The 21,901-nt window shown below is 45.7% G+C and overlaps 1 protein-coding gene across 4 annotated transcripts in view; it reads left to right on the top strand.

Moving 5' to 3' along the window:
* LOC137348261 (zinc finger protein Aiolos-like) overlaps positions 1–21,901 on the top strand; it is a 213,415-nt gene that overhangs the window by 144,366 nt on the left and 47,148 nt on the right. For all 4 annotated transcript variants that reach the window (XR_010969106.1, XM_068013689.1, XM_068013688.1 and 1 more), the window contains exon 7: positions 12,455–12,571. Coding sequence is in view for 3 of the 4 variants with exons in the window: in XM_068013689.1 (XP_067869790.1) it covers positions 12,455–12,571 (117 nt within the window). In the remaining variant the exon portion in view is untranslated. The remainder of the gene's footprint in view (positions 1–12,454; positions 12,572–21,901) is intronic.

Below are 21,901 nucleotides of genomic sequence, written 5' to 3'. Positions count from 1 at the left end.
CCCTTCATGCAATAGAAACATTTTTCTCCGCTTTCCCCAGCGCCCGCTCTGAAAATTTCACACACCCACCCCCCTCCCCGTCTTGAATCCCTAAAAGGGGATCTGAAAGCGCGGGACTTCCGGCCATTGGCCGGAATATCGGTGTGGGACGACCTTCCAGTCCAGCTAGGGTAATTATCATGTATTTGCATATGTTTTATTAGGCAAATGAAGGCCCCGCTGCTTGGTGGCCAGGAGGCCGCACCAAGGCCTCGCCACCACCAGTAAAATGCAGTGGGGCCTTCTCGGCATGGGGGTTCATGGCAGGCCTCTCCCGGAAGAATTTTCCAGGCCCCCTGCCACGACCCCTGACACCAGAAGGCTCATAAAATTCAACCCCAGGTGTTCAGCAGAAATGTGCAAGAGTATTTGCTTCCTTCCATTTTCAGCAAATGGGCTGGGATCAGGAGTTAATGATACACCACATTACGTGTTCAACTATGGTTAGAACTGTTACAATATTTATACTATATTAGTGCACTGCACTAACGTAAGTAGAATAATTTACCTTTTCTCTTTGGGAACCTTTTCGATTTTGAATTTTACCATTTCTTTTCTTAATCAAACTCCGAAACAATCATGGCAGTACACCCTACACCTGCCCTGCCTTACTTCACTCCTTGCTTCTCCAAGACATTGACTGGCGCAAACAGTGAGCCTATGACAGCTGCATGTCCAGTCAACAACAGGATCAAACTGCAGGTGGGATTTGACCCAAACCCAGATCGATCTCAGCCTGTCTATATTGAAAATGGCATCCTAATGAAGTAGTACTAGTTCCTCTCTTTTTAAGAGATGGCTTTGATGGCAATATTCTGATGACAGAACACTGTTTAATGAGCTATGTCATTGAACGCAGCTTCCAATGATGCTGAAGGCAGCTGGAGTTGGATTTTCCGGTGCAGTTGCGAGTATATCCATATTAAATATGACAGTTGTGTGGAAAATTAAGCATAAGTGTCAGTAACAGGGGGATTCAAATTGCATTTGAATGTGGCACCTTTTGGTTAAAAATACAAAAATCTAAAGATTTCCATTTATTTACCACCTTATCACTTCACTCAAAGTGTTTCACAAAATGACTTATTCTTCTGGAGTGCAGTGACTATTATGCTTTCCCGATTAGCTGTAGCCTAAACCAGACCCATCACATCTGGCCTGGTTTCAGGTCTCATACTGATTATTGTTGACCACTAAAAATTGGTTTTGGACCAATGTCTGAAATTTCTCCACCCCCGCACTGGCTGTTTGCTTTTTGCTACCATATACTGCATGATATCTGTCTGTGCAGGCGTGCACAGTGTTCTTGCAGATCTGGATAAGGGCATTGTGTCTTCCTAGACTTCGGGTTTAAGTTTCAGTTTCTGAGATGAACAGCTTGAAATTGAGGATGTTCTGGCAGCCTTTCTCTTTCAACTCAGAATCAGTGACCCCTGTGACACCCCACCCTGCCCCCACCATTACCCCACCCTAGCATCACCCCACCCCAACCCACTCCACCCTTACCCCACCACCACTGTACCCCGCCCTGCTCCCACCATCGTCCCACTATCACTTGACCTTGGTCCTAACCCCACCCTTGCCCAACCCCACCCTTGCCCAACCCCAGAACCCAACCCCTGCCTCCCCACAATCATCATATCCCACCCTACCCCCCACAGGGAGGGACTTAGTGAGAATGATGGCTTCAGATACTAAGCAAAGGACCTGTTAAACAGGATAAAGGAGGCAGTGATTTCATGCAATGGGAAGGACAAGGAGAGGTGAGTTGGGGAGTTTCAGTGTGTCTTGGGGAGAGATTGGGGGAGCTCTTTTTTAGCAGTTGAGGGTGTTGTTGGAAACAGATAGGGAGGCGAGGCTGTTATCCTATGTTATGGATGGAGGCGAATGGTGAAGAAGTCTCTGAGATGACAAGCCCTTGTGTGAGTTTGAGTTGTAGGGAGGCCGTGGGTGTGGGAGTTGTTGTGCAGGGTAAGGCTAGCACTGAAGCTACAAATGGCAAGTAATCTAACTGACAGTTTTCTCATTTCACTACACCCTTCCTCTGCAAAAACAAGCTCTCTTGAAATGACAATACATTTGCTGTTAACTGGAGTGAAATTTACATTGTGCAGAAGGTTTATCACAATCTATCTGAATAACTGAAAATAAATTAGCATTTGTCTGATCCTCCATCGTGTGACCTCGTCCTGTTGCTCTAAACCACTCACCACAACAGAAGGATCAATAAAAACTCAGGCATATTATACATTCCGCACATAAGGTTTTACATTTATTCTTTATCCTGCATGTCAAATTGTATCCAGAAGAAACTGTGTTCCGGCTCACACCAGTGATTGGATAGAGCACCTCCAGGTTAATCACAGGCCATGAAAAGCTGTCCCATAAATTTATGCACTTAACTGGCTTTAATCTGAAGTTAAAGGTAGGTATCGCACAAGGCTGCAAGATCACAAAATAACAGTCAATGACATATGCTGAAATGGCAGGGTCTAATTCACTGTAATCCTGAAAGTGAAAACCTTGGTGTGGATGGTCATTTGCAGTTTGTCTGGCCTCGAGGGTGGGAATTTGCTAGGCCACCTGCTGTTGTATGGGCAGGAAAAGAGAACACAGGGAATAAAATCCTGCATCAATTTCTAAAATGTACCTCGATGTCAGATTTTCTGGTTTGGCTGAAATCAGGCTTGAAATGAGTTTGGCTTTGCATCTGCCCAACTTCCCCCGTTCTGATGCCAGTGAAGTTTCCAGAGCGAGCTTGTAGCAGGAGGGTGTGGAGTGGCTATACAGGACTTGGGGTCCAGTAACAGCAAAGCAGGACAGGCTCTCTCTACGGCTGCTGAAGAGAAGGGCCAGTTTTTATAAATATCTTAAAATCTGCAGTTTGCATGAGTGAGGTTTTCTACGCTGTATTCCACTACGAAAGGCACAATTCAACATGGTGGCTCCTCATCAGAGCCCTTTCCTATCCTGAGTGGTGTGAAACAGGGCTGTGTTCTCGCACCCACACTTTTTGGGATTTTCTTCTCCCTGCTGCTTTCACATGCGTTCAAATCCTCTGAAGAAGGAATTTTCCTCCACACAAGATCAGGGGGCAGGTTGTTCAACCTTGCCCGTCTAAGAGCGAAGTCCAAAGTACGGAAAGTCCTCATCAGAGAACTCCTCTTTGCTGACGATGCTGCTTTAACATCTCACACTGAAGAATGCCTGCAGAGTCTCATCGACAGGTTTGCGTCTGCCTGCAATGAATTTGGCCTAACCATCAGCCTCAAGAAAACGAACATCATGGGGCAGGATGTCAGAAATGCTCCATCCATCAATATTGGCGACCACGCTCTGGAAGTGGTTCAAGAGTTCACCTACCTAGGCTCAACTATCACCAGTAACCTGTCTCTAGATGCAGAAATCAACAAGCGCATGGGTAAGGCTTCCACTGCTATGTCCAGACTGGCCAAGAGAGTGTGGGAAAATGGCGCACTGACACGGAACACAAAAGTCCGAGTGTATCAGGCCTGTGTCCTCAGTACCTTGCTCTACGGCAGCGAGGCCTGGACAACGTATGCCAGCCAAGAGCGACGTCTCAATTCATTCCATCTTCGCTGCCTTCGGAGAATACTTGGCATCAGGTGGCAGGACTATATCTCCAACACAGAAGTCCTTGAAGCGGCCAACACCCCCAGCTTATACACACTACTGAGTCAGCGGCGCTTGAGATGGCTTGGCCATGTGAGCCGCATGGAAGATGGCAGGATCCCCAAAGACACATTGTACAGCGAGCTCGCCACTGGTATCAGACCCACCGGCCGTCCATGTCTCCGTTATAAAGACGTCTGCAAACGCGACATGAAATCGTGTGACATTGATTACAAGTCGTGGGAGTCAGTTGCCAGCATTCGCCAGAGCTGGCGGGCAGCCATAAAGATAGGGCTAAATTGTGGCGAGTCGAAGAGACTTAGTAGTTGGCAGGAAAAAAGACAGAGGCGCAAGGGGAGAGCCAACTGTGCAACAGCCCCAACAAACAAATTTCTCTGCAGCACCTGTGGAAGAGCCTGTCACTCCAGAATTGGCCTTTATAGCCACTCCAGGCGCTGCTTCACAAACCACTGACCACCTCCAGGCGCGTATCCATTGTCTCTCGAGATAAGGAGGCCCAAAAGAAAAAGAATTCCACTACATTCCTTCAACGGAACCTTTACTCCTTCAGCAGAACTTTTAGAATTTAATCTCCTCCTTCATACATACTGTTCCCAGGTGGTACTATTCCCACTAACTTCCTGTTCATCATCTCAACAGCGACGTGTGGGGCCAAACAAATTCACTCCCATTGTTCTTGGTTCTGAACCAGCCATGCTGTTTAAGTCATTTGTGTCCCTTTCTGTGGCAAGTCACTCAGAGTTATAGAGCCAGAAGAAGGCTATTCAGCCCATCAAGTCCATGCTGGCTCCCCACAGACATAGTCAGTCCCACTCCCCAGCTTGATCGCCATAGCCCTGTAATTCTATTTCCTTCATCCTGTCTCAAAACACATCCCACCCTGTTCATACTGAGAATCCCAGAATGAGAGTTGGGACACCATAGAGTCATTTACGGCAAGAAAGAGGCCATCCGACCCATCAAGTCTATGCCGGCTCTCACGGAGCTACTCAGTCAGTCCCACTTTGACATTGTCTATCCAGCACTTCCTTGGTCTTCCTTAGCTCTCTGTTCCCTGAAGCCCTGTATGTCGGGCTATGAATGGTATTCTAGTTCTTTCCATTTTTGAAAGATTCCCAATGTAACCAATTCATAAAAAAAACATGCATTTACAAAGCATCTTGCACAACCTCAGGATGTCTCAAACTCCTTTAGAGCCAATGAAGCACCTTTTGAAGTGTAACCACTGTTGTTATATAGGAAACGCAGCAGCCAGTTTGCACACAGCAAGATCCCACAAACGGCAATGTGATAATGACCAGATAATCTGTTATAGTGATGTCGGTTGAAGGATAAATATTGGCTAGAACACTGGGGTGAACTGCCCGGCTCTTCTTTGAAATAGTGCTCTGGGCTGAAAGAGCAGACCAGGACATGGTTTTCCATCTCATCTGAAAAACAGCACCTCTGACAGTGCAACACGCCCTCAGTACTGCATTGGAGTGTCCACCTAGATTTTTGAGCTCCAGACTCTGGAGTAGGCCTTGAACCCAATACCTTCTGACAGAGGTGAGAAGGTGGAAGGATATACGTCAGCTCCATAACCTGATCGCAGGGTAGAAGCTTAATATTGTAACTGTTCAATCCTGAGATACTGAAGCAGCCCATGTCCATATGCAGCAAGACCTGGACAACATCCAGGCTTGGGCTGGTAAGTGGCAAGTAACATTCACACCACACAGGTGCGAGGCAATGACCATCTCAAACAAGAGAGAATCTAACCATCTCCCCTTGATGTTCAATGGCATTACCATCACTGAATTCCCCACTATCAACATCCTAGGGGTTACCATTGACCAGAAACTGAACTGGAGCAGCCACATAAATGCTGTGGCTACAAGAGCAGGGCAGAGGCTGGGAATGCTGCAGCGAGTAACTCACCTCCTGTTTCCCCAATGCCTGTCCATCATCGACAAGGCACAAGTCAGGAGTGTGATGGAATATTCTCCACTTGCCTGGATGGGTACAGTTCCAACAACACTCAAGAAGCTCAACATCATCCAGGAAAAAGCAGCTTGCTTGATGGGCACCCCATCCACCACCTTCAACATTCACTCCCTCGACCATAGACGCACAGTAGCAACAGTGTGTACCATCTACAAGATGCACTGAAGCAACTCACCAAGACTCCTTTGACAGCAAACCTGCAACCTCTACCACCTAGAAGGACAAGGACAGCAGATGCATGGGAACATCACCACCTGCAAGTTCCCCTCCAAGCCACACACCATCCTGACTTGGAACTATATCGCCGTTCCTTCACTGTCACTGGGTCAAAATCCTGGAACTCCCTTCCTAACAGCACTGTTGGTGTACCTACACCTCAAGGACTGCAGCAATTCACCACCACCTTCTCAAGGGCAATTGGGGATGGGCTTAAATGCTGGCCCAGCCAACAATGCCCACATCCCCCGAACAAATAAAAAAAATTAGAGGCAACACATTATCTCTCTCACTACTGCATTGAAGAGAGGATAAAGCTTCATATCCTGATAAGCTATCTTTCTCTAGCCTCAATCTCATTCACTCTCTCAAACGTTCTTGTCTCTCTATTTTACCGAGACTGCATGGGTCAGTCACGAGCTTTCTCTGTCCAGGAGTATGACAGCATTACAGGAAGGGCCTTACTATATCCTATAAACGTTTCCTCTTTCCTTACATCATATTCTATGCCAACTCATTCATTCCCAACCTCAGCACTGGAACTCCTTTGCCCCTCCTCAGTCTTTCCTTCATCCTACAGTCGTGTATAGTCCAATGCTGTCTTCAGGTAACCAGTAGTTTATGTTGTGTTCTCCTCCTGTGTTTTCAGCCTCAATAGTGTCCTGTATTGAGGCCTTTGACCCTCTATCTCAGTGGTGTCCAGCACTCTGGGCCTTGAACCTTTACCTCTGTGATGTCTTTTACCTATGTTGTTCAATTTAAAGAAGAGCTGAGTGAAGAACAGAATAATGGAGCCTGGCAGATGAGACAGAAGCTGGAGTCTGTCAGTTGGCCTGCTGTCCTTAACCAATGACACAGTTATTGTTGATCAGCCACTACATTTCTCACGCCCATGGGTTGTTTTAATATTATGTTATACTGATACATGCTTTGTCATAATATAGTTATTAGAATTGTCTGCAGATTGTCACTTTGACGATAGAGTAATGTTTTGACAATGTGGCAATCTGCAAATGCAGCCTGTTAAGTGGCAATATCCAGTGAGCAATGGTGTCCCACTACAGCATACTCACTGATATTTTTTTGTGTTCCCTGCTTTTCGTGGTGTGGTACTTGTCCTGAGTGGACACTCTTTATGTTTGTGGTTAATGTAGTAAATGGAATTGCTAGCAGAGATGTGAAACCTTGCTTGTGTGTGGCGCACATAGACTCCAATCAACTAATTGTGCTGAATTACATCCCAGCCTGACGCTTTCATTCTGATACCACTGATACTTGCAGAAAAAGGAAAGCTTTTGGTAGTAAGTCAGCTGTACTGAGTAATAGATTTCAGCCTTATCAGCTCACACAGACAATTTGAAACCACAGGACTCTAAAACACACAAACATGCGAGTCAGGCAACATTCACTTCGAGCACTCAATCTTAGTCAGAGTAGAAACTTGGCTCAAGGCTGTGATCTGATGGGCCCTCGGATTTAACTTTATTCTCCCTCCCAATCAACAGTTCCCTGAAAAAAACAGACATTTAAAGATCAGATAGATCTGAAAACTGACATCTCAGATATTGTTATCCAGATTAGTTACTTAGCAGGATTTCTGTTGTATCAAAATATTGATGTCCTATTGACTCATTCTAATAAATCAAGGACTGTGAGAGCATGCAAGTTAGTGAGGCCTCTTTATCCAGGCGACGAGGGTCTCGAATCCAGCAAAAGCGTTGCGGAGAACGCCGCATCGCCCCTTCTGTGGGAAGCCCACCGAATCAAGTGCCAGTTAGGCACTTAACTGGATAGTGGCGGCCTTCCACAGGATCAAGGATCCCGGCGACGGAAGTCCCACCCTCTGAGAGCTGCCGACCAAGCAGAGGCCGGCAGCTCTTTAACTGAGCAGTGGTGGAGGTGGTGGCTGATGCCAGTGGAGCACCCACCTGAGGCCGAGGGGCAGCACTGGACCCAGACCACAGGTAGGTAAGGGCAGGAGAGGTCGTGCGGGGTGGGGATTGTGGAGAAGCGGGTGTAGGGGGGTCAGCAGCAAGGGCGGGGGGTGGTTCTCAGCGAGCTCAGCTAATTACTGCAGCGAGATGAGCCCCTTAATTGGGTATAAATGCCCACTTAAGTGCCTCAATTGGCAGTGGGGCGGGAAGGCCAGTCACAGGCCTTTTTGTCCCAGACTTAATTTCAGTGGAGGCAGGAAGGTGGCAGGGTCCCCTCCCCCTATGCCCCACCACCATCCCACCCGATTATATGCTCTCCCTGACTCCAAACCCACCGCGGGGGAGAGCATAAAATTCCACTCAGAGTGTGAGTGAAGCAGTGCTGAATTTCAAACTTGTGATGGGCAATGATGGAAACATATTGTGATATCCAATTAGCAGGCACAAGAGACAGTCTGATCTTACTGGACAAGAGGGGAAAATTGCCCTCATGTGATGTCATTAGAAGGATCAAAGATCAAAAGTATAACTTAAAATCTCCTCAGTTACCTTGCTGTAACTATCTTTACAAGCAGCTGCCAGTATACTATTGTTTTACAAGAAAATCATTTCCATCACAGGCCTTTGAATAACCTTTAAATTGCCTTTCCACAGGCCAACAGGTAGACTCTGCATAATCATAGATTGTTACAATGTAGAAATAGGTCATTCAGCCCAGCAAGCCTGCACTGGTAGTGCACAGCTACTTGGGACACAGAGTAATGGACAAATTTGCTTTGCAAGTGAGGACTACCTAATAGCTCACAGTCACAAAAATCTTTCCATCTGTAGAACTGAACTAGATATGTCTGTGCCTGTTATCAGTGAGTAAATGCAGCCTTTAGGAGTTACATCAGGAAACACTTCTTCACACAAATGGTAGTGAAAATGTAGAACTAGTTCTCCCAAAAGGCAGTGGATGTGGTGGGGAAGTGGGACAGTGTGATCAACTGAATATTTCAACACCGAGATTGGTAAAATTTTGTTGGGTAAGGGTATCTAGGGATATGGAGCTAAGACAGGTAAATGGAGTTAAGATACGGATCAGTCATGACCTAATCCAGTCATGAATGGAGGTGGACAATTAAACAATGAACCGGAGGAGGAGGCTCCACAAACATCCTCATCCTCAATGATGTAGGAGCCCACCAGGCTGAAGCATTGCAACCATCTTAAGCCAGAAATGCCAAATGGATGATCCATCTTAGCCTCCTCCTGACGTCGCACCATAACAGGCACTGGATACAGCAAAAGCTAAGGGTCCTGATAACATCCCAGCTGTAGTACTGAAGACTTGTGCTTCAAAGCTAGCCACGCCCCTAGCCAAGCTGTTCCAGTACAGCTACAACACTGGCATCTACCCGACAATATGGAAAACTGCTCAGATATATCCTATCCACAAAAACCAGGACAAATCCAACCTGGCCAATTACCACCCTATCAGTCTACTCTGTCATCAGCAAAGTGATGGAAGGTGTCATTGACACAACTATCAAGTGACACTTACTCAGCAATACCCTGCTCACCAATGCTCAGTTTGGGTTCTGCCAGGGCCACTCAGCTCCAGACCTCATTACAGCCTTGGTCCAAAAAAGGACAAAAGAGCTGAATTCAAGAGGTGAGGTGAGAGTGCCTGCTCATGACATCAAGGCAGCATTTGGCCAAGTATGGCATCAAGGAGCCCTAGCAAAACTGGAGTAAATGGGAATCAGGAGGAAAACCCTCCACTGGTTGGAGTCATACCAAGCACAAAGGAAGGTGGTTTTGGCTGTTGGAGGCCTAACATATAAGCCACAGGACATCACTGCAGGAGTTCCTTAGGGTAGTGCCCTAGGCCCAACCATCTTCAGCTGCTTCATCAATGACCTTCCCTCCATCATAAGGTCAGAAGTGGTGATGTTCGCTGATGGTTGCTCAATGTTCAGCACCATTTGCTGCTCCTCAGATACTGAAGCAGTACATGTCCACGTGCAGCAAGATCTGGACAACATTCAGGCTTGGGCTGATAAGTGGCAAGTAACATTCGCGCCACAAATGTACCAGGCAATGAGCATCTCCAAAAAGAGAGAATAAAACCATCTCTCCTTGACATTCAATGGCATTATCATTGGTGAATCCCCCACATCAACATCCTGGGGGTTACTATTGACCAGAAACTTAACTGGACCAGGCACGTAAATACTGTGTTTATAAGAGCAGGTCAGAGGCTGGGAGTTCTGAAGAAGGGTCACTGACCCGAAACGTTAACTCTGCTTCTCTTTCCACAGATGCTGCCAGACCTGCTGAGTGGTTCTGGCATTTCTTGTTTTTATTTCAGATTTCCAGCATCTGCAGTATTTTGCTTTTATTATAGCTGGGAATTCTATAGCGGGTGACCCACCTCCTGACTCCCCAAAGCCTGTCCACCACCTACAAGGCACAAGCCAGGAGTGTGATGGAATGCTCTCCACTTGCCTGGATGGGTTCAGCTCTAACAGCACTTGGGAAGCTCGACACCATCCAGGACAAAGCAGCCCCCTTGATGAACACCCCATCCATCACCTTAAACATTTACTCCCTGCACCACCGACGCACAGTGGCAGCAGTGTGTACCATCTGCAAGATGCACTGCAGCAATGCACCAAGACTCCTTTAACAGCACCTTTCAAGCTTGCGACCTGTACCACCTAGAAGGACAAGGGTAGCAGATGCATGGGAACAACACCACCTGCAAGTTCCCCTCCAAGCCACACACCATCCAGACTTGGAACTATATCGCCGTTCCTTCACTGTCACTGGGCCAAAAACCTGAAAATTCCTTCCTAACAGCACTGTGGGTGTACCTGCACCACATGGACAGCAACGGTTCAAGAAGGCAGCTTATCACCACCTTCTCAAGGGCAGTTAGGAATGGGCAACCAGCAATGCTCCCATCCCATGAAAGAATTAAAAAAATTAAACAGTGGAAACCTCGAGGGGCTGAATGGCCTCCTCCTGTTCCTATGATAAAGACAAAGAATGGCAAAAACAGCTACAGAGGAATGAACTACTTTAGAAAGTTTCTAGATTAGAAATGATATTTTTGCACTATACTTGCCTACTGTACTCTCTCCCCATGCTATCTACCACTGAGAAGGCGGTGCAGTGGTTAGCACCGCAGCCTCATGGGTTCGATTCTGGGTACTGCCTGTGTGGAGTTTGCAAGTTCTCCCTGTGACCGCGTGGGTTTCCGCCGGGTGCTCTGGTTTCCTCCCACAGCCAAAGACTTGCAGGATAATAGGTAAATTGGCCATTGTAAATTGCCCCTAGTGTAGGTAGGTTGTAGGAGAATGATGGGGATGTGGTAGGGCATATGGGATCAGTTTAGTTTAGTTTAGTTTAGAGATACAGCACTGAAACAGGCCCTTCGGCCCACTGAGTCTGTGCCGACCATCAACCACCCATTTATACTAATGCTACACTAATCCCATATTCCGACCACATCCCCACCTGTCCCTATATTTCCCTACCACCTACTTACACTAGGGGCAATTGCTAATGGCCGATTTACCTATCAACCTGCAAGTCTTTGGCATGTGGGAGGAAACCGGAGCACCCGGAGAAAACCCACGCAAACACAGGGAGAACTTGCAAAATCCCAGAATTGAACCTGGGTCACTGGAGCTGTGAGGCTGCGGTGCTAACCACTGCGGATTAATATAGGATTAGTATAAATGGGTGGTTGTTGGTCGGCATAGACTCGGTGGGCCGAAGGGCCTGTTTCAGTGCTGTATCTCTCTATGACTCTATGAAGGATTAGAGCAGAATGTTATGGGAACACCATCACTTCAAAAGCACACACCATCTGAACTGGGACATTTGTCAGCACCACCACCTTCTCAGGGCAACCTGAAATGGGCAATAAATGTTGACCTTGTCAGTGTCACTCATATGCTGAAAATGAATTTGTAAACAATTCCAGATAAGACTAGCTGGGCAGGTGTGCCTGTGCTGTATGGGAGCAGACAGAACAATTTAAAGGAAGGGAATAGAGGGATATGGGCCCCGGAAGTGCAGAAGGTGTTAGTTTAGGCAGGCATCAAGATCGGCGCAGGCTTGGAGGGCCGAATGGCCTGTTCCTGTGCTGTACTGTTTTTTGTTCTTTGTTCTAAATGCCAGTACTTAGCTCACGGGCATCACTGTAGCACAGTCCAAATGAAGACAAAACTGATATAAAGGCAAGTTAAGAAGACTCCTAGCTTGCTGAAATGGCAGGAAATGAAATGGGCCAAATCATTATGGTTCTGGCTCTGCAGCTGCAATTGAGCTGAGCGAACATCAGCACAGTTGCTGGTCCCAGATGTTAGATTCTTGACTCTTGAATGTAAGTCAGAGGCTCAGAAGTGGTTGTGTTTGGATGTTACACATCATTGTATCTCCCCGAGTTATACTTTTATTAATGTCCAAAGGTGACTGTTATTTATACCACAATTGCTATTTATTCGGAATGTTTTTTTTTGTTAAATGACTAGCAGTTAAAAATTTTACTACTAATAATAGCTCTTAAGCTCATGTGTTTACTTTGTACTCCTGTGAAATATCTCACTATTTGCATGTTTTCATTGCAGTTGATAAGCCCTACAAGTGTAGCTTCTGTGGACGAAGCTATAAACAGCGCAGCTCCCTAGAAGAGCACAAGGATCGTTGCCACAGTTACCTGGAGAGAACAGGTCTCTGCACTCCAGGTGAGATGAATATATGCATATGTATTTTCAAAAGCTGGTTGGAGTTACATTTAAAATCTTTCATATGTTAGGTGGCAATTGTAGAATGAATCATGTAAAGTAACATCAGCCCCACCTAAAAATGTATTTTCTTCTCTAGCCCAATACATTAAAGAATTTCTTCCTTATGCTGCACTGTTGGAGATGCTGTTAAACCTCTCCGGTGGATGTAAAGAAGAGCAGGGGTTTCTCTTAGTGTCCTGGCCAACATATATCCCTCGACCAACACCTAACTGTTCTGGTCACTTAACTCATTGCTGTTTGTGGGATGTGCAAATTGGCTGCTCATTTCCTTCATTACTACAGTGACTACTTCAAAAGTACTTAATTGGCTGTAAAATGCTTTGGGACGTCCTGAGGTTGTGAAAGGCGCTATGTAAATGCAAGTCTTTCTTTTAATTGCTGAGATTTAACATCTTGTAAATGGTCAGATTAGCAGTATGCTCCTGCATCAGTGCCCACCTTCTTTTAAATGTTATGCACTTTTCTCCTACACTTTATCTTTAGTCTATTCTCCAGAGATCATTCCAGCAAAGTTACCAAAGGAAGTTCGGAACTCAGGAAATTATGATATTTTGCTTCTGGGTAAAGTGCAGACCTGCTTAATGTGATCGAAATATTAAATCAAGACACAGTTTGGGTGGTGCACACGGCTACTATTTCTAGGCAGAAAGGTAGCAATTTTTGAATTGACCTCAGTAACTAAATTTGCTGTATGAGAGGTTTTCTTTTTCATTACTACCTTGGAAAGTATTTTTTTTCCTGTGGAATATGTGAACATTTGCTTAGTTAACATCGTAAGATGAGAAGTTTCTGAAGTGCAAAAAATAGAGAACAGAAGTCAAATACCAGTTAAGCAACGTCTCAATTTTAAAATTCTCATCCTTGTTTTTAAATCCCGCCATTGCCTCGCCCCTCCCTATTTTTAACCTCCTCCAGCCCCACAACCCTCTGAGATATCCGCGCTCCTCCAATTCGGGCCTCTTAAGCATCCCTGATTTTAATCGCTCCACCATTGGCAACCGTGCCCTCAGCTGCTGAACCCCTAAGCTCTGGAATTTCCTTCTTAAACTCTCCGCCTCTCTAGCACTCTCTCTGCTTCCTTAAGCCACTCCTTTTGGTCATCTGCACTACTTTGTAAGTTAACTTATAAACTGCTTGGTCGATGAGTATCCACTGTAAGGGACTGTCTAAATAGCTGCAGAATAGAAAAACATAAAAGTTTTAAATAATCCTTAACTACCTACAGGAGAACAGGAGAAGGAGCTGATTGGCGAGTACGGGTCTGTAATTCTACATTCTACTAGCAACTAGTTTAAAAGTATGGTTAAGGTATGGCAGAGCAGCTCGGCCGAGTGGAATGTGCTTCCTGTGGTATGTAGGAAGTTCTGGACGCTTCAAGTGGCCTTGACGAGCACATCAATAGGAAGTGTCACCAGCTGCAGAAACCTGAGCTCTGGGTTTCGGAGCTCTGGCGGTGGCTGGAGTCACGTTGGTGCATCCATGAGACTGAGAACTACGTGGATAGTACGTTTAGGGATGTGGCCACACTGCAGGTTAGGAGCATGCAGGCAGAGAGGGAAAGGGTGACCACCAGAAGGTCTAGGAGGACCAGGCAGGTAGTGCAGGAGTCCTCTGAGTCTATCTCACCCATGAACCGGTTTTCCATTTTGGACGCTGGTGAGGGCAATTTTTCCTGATCAGGAAGTTTGCAGACGGCTCAAAAATTGGCCCCATGATTGATAGCGAGGAGGATAGCAATCAACTGGTCAGGTGGGCAGAAAAGTGGCAAATGATATTTAACCCAGAGAAGTGTGAGGTGATGCATTTGGGGAGGTCAGAAGGCAAAGGAATACACAATAAATGGGAGGATGCTGAAAGGCGTAGAGGAAGTGAGGGACCTTGGAGGGAATGTCCACAGATCCCTGAAGGTATCAGGACAGGTCGATATGGTGGTTAAGAAGGCATATGGAATCCTTTCCATATAAGAATATAAGAGCAGGGAGGTTATGCTGGAACTGTATAAAACATTAATTAGGCCACAACTTGGATACTGTGTGCAATTCTGGTCACCTCATTACAGAAAGGATGCAATTGCACTAGAGAGGGTACAGAGGAGATTTACGAGTATGTTGCCTGGACTGGAAAATTCAGCTATGAGGAAAGATTGGATAGGCTGGGGTTGTTCTCCTTGGAACAGAAGAGACTGAGGGGAGATTTGATTAAGATGTACAACATTGTGGGGGGCCTGGATAGAGTGGATGGGAAGGGTCTATTTATCTTAGCAGAGGAGTCAGTGACTAGGGGGCATAGATTTAAAGTGATTGATTGAAGGATTAGAGGGGAGATGAGGAAAAAACTTTTCACCCAGAGGATGGTGGGGTCTGGACCTCACTGCCTGAAAGGGTGGTAGAGGCAGAAAACCTCATCCCATTTAAAAGGATGTGCACCTGAAGTGCCGTAACATGCAGGGCTACGAACCAAGTGCTGGAAAGTGGGATTAGGCTGGGTGGCTCTTTTTTTTTCCAGCCAGCGCAGACACAATTGGCCAAGTGGCCTCTTTCTGTGCCATAAACTTTCTGTGATTCTAATATAACCTTATGTGAGTCTGTCAAATTTTGCTTGATAATGCTCCTGTGAAGTGCCTTGGTACATTTTATTACATTAAAGGTGCGATAGAAACACAAGTTGGAGGGTTTTTAAAAATTCATTTCATGGGATGTGGGTCAAGGCCAGCATTTGTTGCCCATCCCCAATGGTCCTTGAGAAGGTGGTGGTGAGCTGCCGCCTTGAACAGCTGCAGTCCATCTGGTGTGGGTACACCCACATTGCTGATGTGATAAACAAAAAAATCATTACTACAGCTTATAGCTCGCCACCATTGTAGACTTGACTTTGTAAACTTCACAATGTGATGTCTTCTATTTACTCTGCTTGCTTTTCAGACTTGCACTAGAATCTGTTGCTGTCTTGCTTTATGTGTGTCTCAGGCCTGTTGTTTAATATCTGTTTCATAAATTATTGTGATCTTGTCTCAGTATGTTTAGAACTTCTGTGTGTTCCTGTGTGAAATGTATATTTCATTTTTTTTAATGGGCAAGTAGGGCAGCAGTGGATCGCTGTAAAATTAAAATTGAAACAGCAGTTTAGCCATTAAGGCATTTTTCAGTGATGGTCCAATGGGAGACAAAATGTTAGTGACCATGGAGATACTGAATCCAAGGGCAGGGAGCAAGCATATGTCTGAGGGTAAGGGATTTCAGTCACAGTTTGATCTTTCAGAGCTGGATTCCCCATACAGTCTTATTGCATTGTTTGTTAAATGGGTGGAATGACACCCTTACCAATACACAGTATATTCCATCCATTGATATCAGGAGCTTTTACCTGTATTTCCTCTGGAGGATGGGGGAGACAAAGGGGCAATGACAGCAACAAGGATGCAATGCAGGACACTATGGCAGCAAGGGATTGAGGTCCTGTCCAGATTCCAGTCCTCATCTTGTGCAGTGGCCAGCAGTGCTTGTGGGATATGGTCCTTTGCACTTCCTTTCACAATCAGCTTCAACAGCTGACAAGGTCAGCTTCCTTGTGTTATCAGAAAAAGTTCCAGGATATTAAAATGTTGCATGCTAATTATATGAAGTACATTAAAGCTGATCTATAATTTCAATGTGTATTGCGGTGCACTGAAATCTTTATTGCAGAGGGAGTTGATTTTATAGGTTAAGGGGAGATGTCATAAAGGTGTTCAAAATCAGGAAGGGTTTTGATAGAGGTAAATAAGGAGCAATTGCGAGGTAAACCCATAGGACGGCGCAGTGGTTAGCACCGCAGCCTCACAGCTCCAGCGACCCGGGTTCAATTCTGGGTACTGCCTGTGTGGAGTTTGCAAGTTCTCCCTGTGTCTGTATGGGTTTCCTCCGGGTGCTCCGGTTTCCTCCCACAGCCAAAAGACTTGCAGGTTGATAGGTAAATTGGCCATTATAAATTGCCCCTAGTATAGGTAGGTGGTAGGGGAATATAGGGACAGGTGAGGATGTGGTAGGAATATGGGATTAGTGTAGGATTAGTATAAATGGGTGGTTAATGGTCGGCACAGACTCGGTGGGCCGAAGGGCCTGTTTCAGTGCTGTATCTCAATCTAATCAATCTAACTCCTGACTGTGCATCTGTGACATTAAGACCACATATAAAAGGGTCATTTTGTGAGTGTGTAGCAAGTGGGAACTTTTGCCTCTGGGAGTTCATATTGAAGTGCCACAAGGATTGGTGCTGGGGCCTCAGCTATTTACATATAAAGAACAAAGAACAGCACAGTAACAGGCCATTCGGCCCTCCAAGCCTGCGCCGATCTTGATGCCTGTCTAAACTAAAACCTTCTGCACTTCCGGGGTCCGTATCCCTCTATTCCCATCCTATTCATGTATTTGTCAAGATGCCTCTTAAACGTTGCTATCGTACCTGCTTCCACCACCTCCCCCGGCAGCAAGTTCCAGGCAGTCACCACCCTCTGTGTAAAAAACTTGCCTCGCACATCCCCTCTAAACTTTGCCCCTTGCACCTTAAACCTATGGCCCCAAGTAACTGACTCTTCTACCCTGGGAAAAAGCTTCTGACGACCAATTCTGTCCATGCCGCTCATAACTTTGTAAACCTCTATCATGTCACCCCTCCACCTCCATCGTTCCATTGAAAATAATCCGAGTTTATCCAACCTCTCCTCATAGCTAATACCCTCCAGACCAGGCAACATCCTGGTAAACCTCTTCTGTACCCTCTCCAAGGCCTCCACATCCTTTTGGTAGTGTGGCGACCAGAATTGGACGCAATATTCCAAGTGTGGCCTAACTAAGGTTCTGTACAGCTGCAGCATGCCTTGCCAATTTTTATACTCTGTGCCCCGACTGATGAAGGCAAGCATGCCGTCTGCCTTCTTGACTACCTTATCCATCTGCGTTGCCACTTTCAGTGATCTGTGGACCTGTACGCCCAGATCTTTCTGCCTGTCAATACTCGTAAGGGTTCTGCCATTTACTGTATACTTCCCACCTGTATTAGACTTTCCAAAATGCATTACCTCACATTTGTCCGAATTAAACTCCATCTGCCATTTCTCCGCCCAAGTCTCCAACCGATCTATATCCTGCTGTATCCTCTGACAATCCTCATCGTCTATATCAATGACTTAGATGAAGAGCCAGAGAGTAATGTATCTAAATTTGCTGGTGATGCTGTGGGGAGGACACGGATAGGCTGCAAAGAGATATATACAGGTTAAGTGAGTGGGCAACAAGATGGCAGATGGAGTCTAATGTAGGGAAGTGTGAAGTTATGCACTTTGGTTGTAAGAATAGAAAAACAGAATATTTTTAAAAGGTGTGCAACTGTAAGTGTCAATGTTCAAGGAGACTTGGGTGTGCTTGTACAAGGAACGCAGAAAGTTAACATGCAGGGACAACAATCAATTAAGAAGGCAAATGGCATGTTGGCCTTTATTGCAAGGGGATTAGAGTACAGGAATAAGGAAGTATTCCTATATTTGTACAGGGTTTTGGTGAGACCACAGCTGGAATACTGTGTGCAGTTTTGGTCTCCACATTTAAGAAAGGATATATTTGCATTGGAGACAGTGCAGCGAAAGTTCACTATATTGGTTCCTGGGATGAAGGGGTTGTCCTATGATGAGAGACGAAGTAAATTGGGCCTGTATTCTCAGGAGTTGAGATCTCATCGAAACATAAAAGATTCTAAAGGGGCTGGATAGGGTAGACACAGAGATTATTTCCGCTGGTCGGGAAATCTAAAACATGGGGGCACAGTCTAGGAACATAGGAGCAGGAATAGGCCATTCAGACCATCGAGGCTGCCCCGCCATTCAATACGATCATGGCTGATCATCCACTTCAGTGCCTTTTTCCCACACTATCCTCATATCCCATTATGTCATTGGTATTTAGAAATCGGTGAATCTCTGCTTTAAATATACACAATGACTGAGCTTCCACAGCCCTCTGGGGTAGAGATTTCCAAAGATTCACAACTCTCAAAGTAAAGAAATTTCTCCTCATCTCTTTCCTAAGTGGCTTCCCCCTTATTTTGAAATTGTGGCCCCTCGTTCTCGACTCCCCAACCAGGGGAAACGTCTTAGCTCCATCTACCCTGTCTATCCCTTTCAGTATGTTGTAGGTTTCAATGAGATCACTTCTCATTCTTTGAAACTCTAGAGAATACAAGCCCAGTTTCCCCAATCTCTCTTCATAGGACAGTCCCGACATCCCGGGAACAAGTCTGGTGAACCTTCGTTGCACTCCCTCTATGGCAATAATATCCTTCCTAAGGTAAGGGGACCAAAACTGCACACAGTACTCCAGGTGCTGTCTAACCATGGTTCTATACAATTGAAGCAAGACTTCAGTACTCCTGTCCTCAAACCCTCTTGCGATAAAGGCTAACATACCATTAGCCTTCTTAATTGCTTGCTGCACCTGCATGCTAGTTTTCAGTGACTTATTGATAAGGACACCCAAACCCCTGGTTATTGACCCCTGCACTAATACTTCATCCCTTTCAATGCTAATTTGTTCAAATAGATCACAATCCCCCTCCCTGATCTCTACACCTAAATCGTCCTTCTCCATAGTGACCACAGATGAAAAGTAAGCATTTAAAACCTCACCTATGTCCTCCGGCTCCACACACAGATTGCTACTTTGGTCCCTAATGGGCCCTACTCTTTCCCTGGTTATCCTCTTGCCCTTAATATAAAGTGGAAGCACTATTTAATTCTTGGACAGAATAGGGCTTTATAGAACGCTAAAAAAAAGACATGTTTAGCTTGAAAGAACAACTAAACTTCTTGAAACAACTATAGCAGTGGGAGTGTGGGATCAGAGGAGAAAGTGGGACCACTAATGTTCACATACTAAGAAGGATTTAGGATCAAGTCATTGTAGGTAGCAGTGGGAGCTCTTGGTTACAGTTAGAGAGGCATAAAATGTAATTATGTGATCCGACTGCAGCATCAGCAGGACTACTTCTTGTCATGTAAACAGTATCCTAGTATTCTTCAGTCTTCTTCATAACTGACTGCAAGGAAATGGCAACTAAAATCAAGAAGAGAGAAACACGGCGGGAATTTTATGCTCCCCCCGCAGCTTTGGAGGTGGAGAGAGCATATAATTGGGTGGGATGGTGGTAGGGGGAGACCCTAGTTAAAAGGCACAATGCCTGAATTAGGAACCCGGCATTGGAAAGCTGGGGGGCCTGCTGAGGGCCACCCCCCTGCCCTATCTACCAAGCCCCCTATACCCACAAACCCCACCCCATGAAACTCCTCCTACCCTGACCTACCTGTGGCCTGGGTCCATCGCCACTCCTGAGCCTCAGCTGGGTGTTTCGCTGGCAGCAACCACTGCCTCCACATGGTGCTGCTCAGTTAAAGATTGGCTGGCAGCTCTCAGAGGGCAGGACATCCGTTGCTGGGGTCTTTGATCCTGTGGAAGGCCTTCTACTGTTCAGTTACATGACTAATTGGTACATGATTCGGTGGGCCTCCCACAGAAGAGGTGACACGGGGTTCTCAGTGTCGCTTTTTCCAGATGTTGACTCCCATAGCCTGGATAAAATCACTGTCACAGTTTGGAGACACAGAGCAGAATCTGTGGGCAAGTGGTGGAATGGAATTGCAGCAGTTTGTTGACTAACTTGATTATATATGATGGTTATGTGGAGGGTTGCCTTGTTCGGTACTCCCAGGCACCTCTTCCCCAAGATGGCTCCCTACCATCTGTGGCAAATGATAACAACTAGGGTCAATGCTGTGTACGTTGCCTGTGGAATCAGGAACAAATACATGCTTCAAGTCAAGGTAAGAGTACCCAACAGTAAAATGTACCAGATAGAAGGCCAAAGTGTAGCAGGATAAGGTTTAACACAGCCAAATGTGAAGTGATACATTTTGGTAGGAAGAATGAAGAGAGGCAATGCAAACTAAATGGTCCAATTGGTCCACCTGGGAATGTTCATCGTTACGACCAGGTGAGCAATGTACCTAGGGGTCGCTTGCTGTCTTCACCTGGTCTTATTGTAACAGGGTTTAATTTTAAACACACTGTGTTTTGAGCTCTCCCTTTGTGAATCCTTGTTCACAACTTTCCAATTATAAGACAAATAAATGAGCATAAACAGGCTTTCTTTGGTTTAAAGCAGAAAGATGAAATTTATTAAACCTTAAACTTAACTCTAATACACTTCACACCTAGGGATATACGGCACACTCATGCTAGCATTCACACGCGATTTAAACATGCAAAATAGGGACAGAAAAGAGCAGAAGAAAAGATATGTAGAACAGTTTGAGGCAATATCTTGTTACTGTTTCTTGAGCTCGCTGTAGTCCTTGATTGAAGTTATAGTCTTGCGTTTTGTTGGGGCCCAGTAATCATCTTTAAACTTTGTTCACGTGGCAAACCTTTCTTTCTTTGAGTTTCACATGTCTTCAATGGTTTCAGTTCCCTGAGAGATGAGCAGGCAGGCAAGAGAGATGTTCTTGCTTCAGTTCCGGGAGCACACGGCGTTCTGCCTGGCAATTCCTTTGTTTGGGAGTTCAAATTCAAAAAGCTCCCAGGGTGCACATGAGTTTGGTCATGTGACTAGCTCCTTATATGGAACAGTCTCTTCAACATCCTTAGTTGGAGGTTCAAATTTCTCTGTCACAGCCAGTCAGCCATGTGACCAAAACTGGTCCGACTACTTCTGTGTATTAGGAACAGGGATTGGCTCCCTTTGTTTCCACATTGTCTGGTGCTATGCAAATGTCCTTCCAGTCAGAGATTGCAATTTTTAAAGTTTTAATGTTCATGTGGCGAAATAATGTGTGCCTCAGTCTTGGCAGGTGGGGTTTGCCTGACACCTCCACACCCAGGGGAATGAAATGTGATTTGAAGAAAATGGCACATTTCATTACAGAGTTTGAGAGAAACATAAGATACAGAAAGAAAACCATGCATTTCTCTCATTCATTTCCATTCACTCACCAGTCTTGAAGCTCATTTAGATGGTCTGTTTCCTAATAGAAACAGTTAAAGATGCCAAACTGCACGACGTCTTCAGCAAACCTGCAGATGGAGCGCAGCGTAGATACACCTGGTCAAGATCGGACGGGTCTGCCCGTTTCAGGATTGACTTCCTGTTTGTGTCCCGTGCTGTCACGGTCGGATCCACCGACGTCAAGCCGGTGTTCTTCTCCAACCACTGCCTCTTACTGGCCGACTGTCACTTACAGGATGA

The sequence above is a fragment of the Heterodontus francisci genome, chromosome 33 (assembly GCF_036365525.1).
Source record: "Heterodontus francisci isolate sHetFra1 chromosome 33, sHetFra1.hap1, whole genome shotgun sequence".
NCBI lineage: Eukaryota > Metazoa > Chordata > Chondrichthyes > Heterodontiformes > Heterodontidae > Heterodontus > Heterodontus francisci.
The sequence above is the reverse complement of the archived record's forward strand: the minus strand, read 5'-3'. Positions and strand labels throughout refer to the sequence as shown.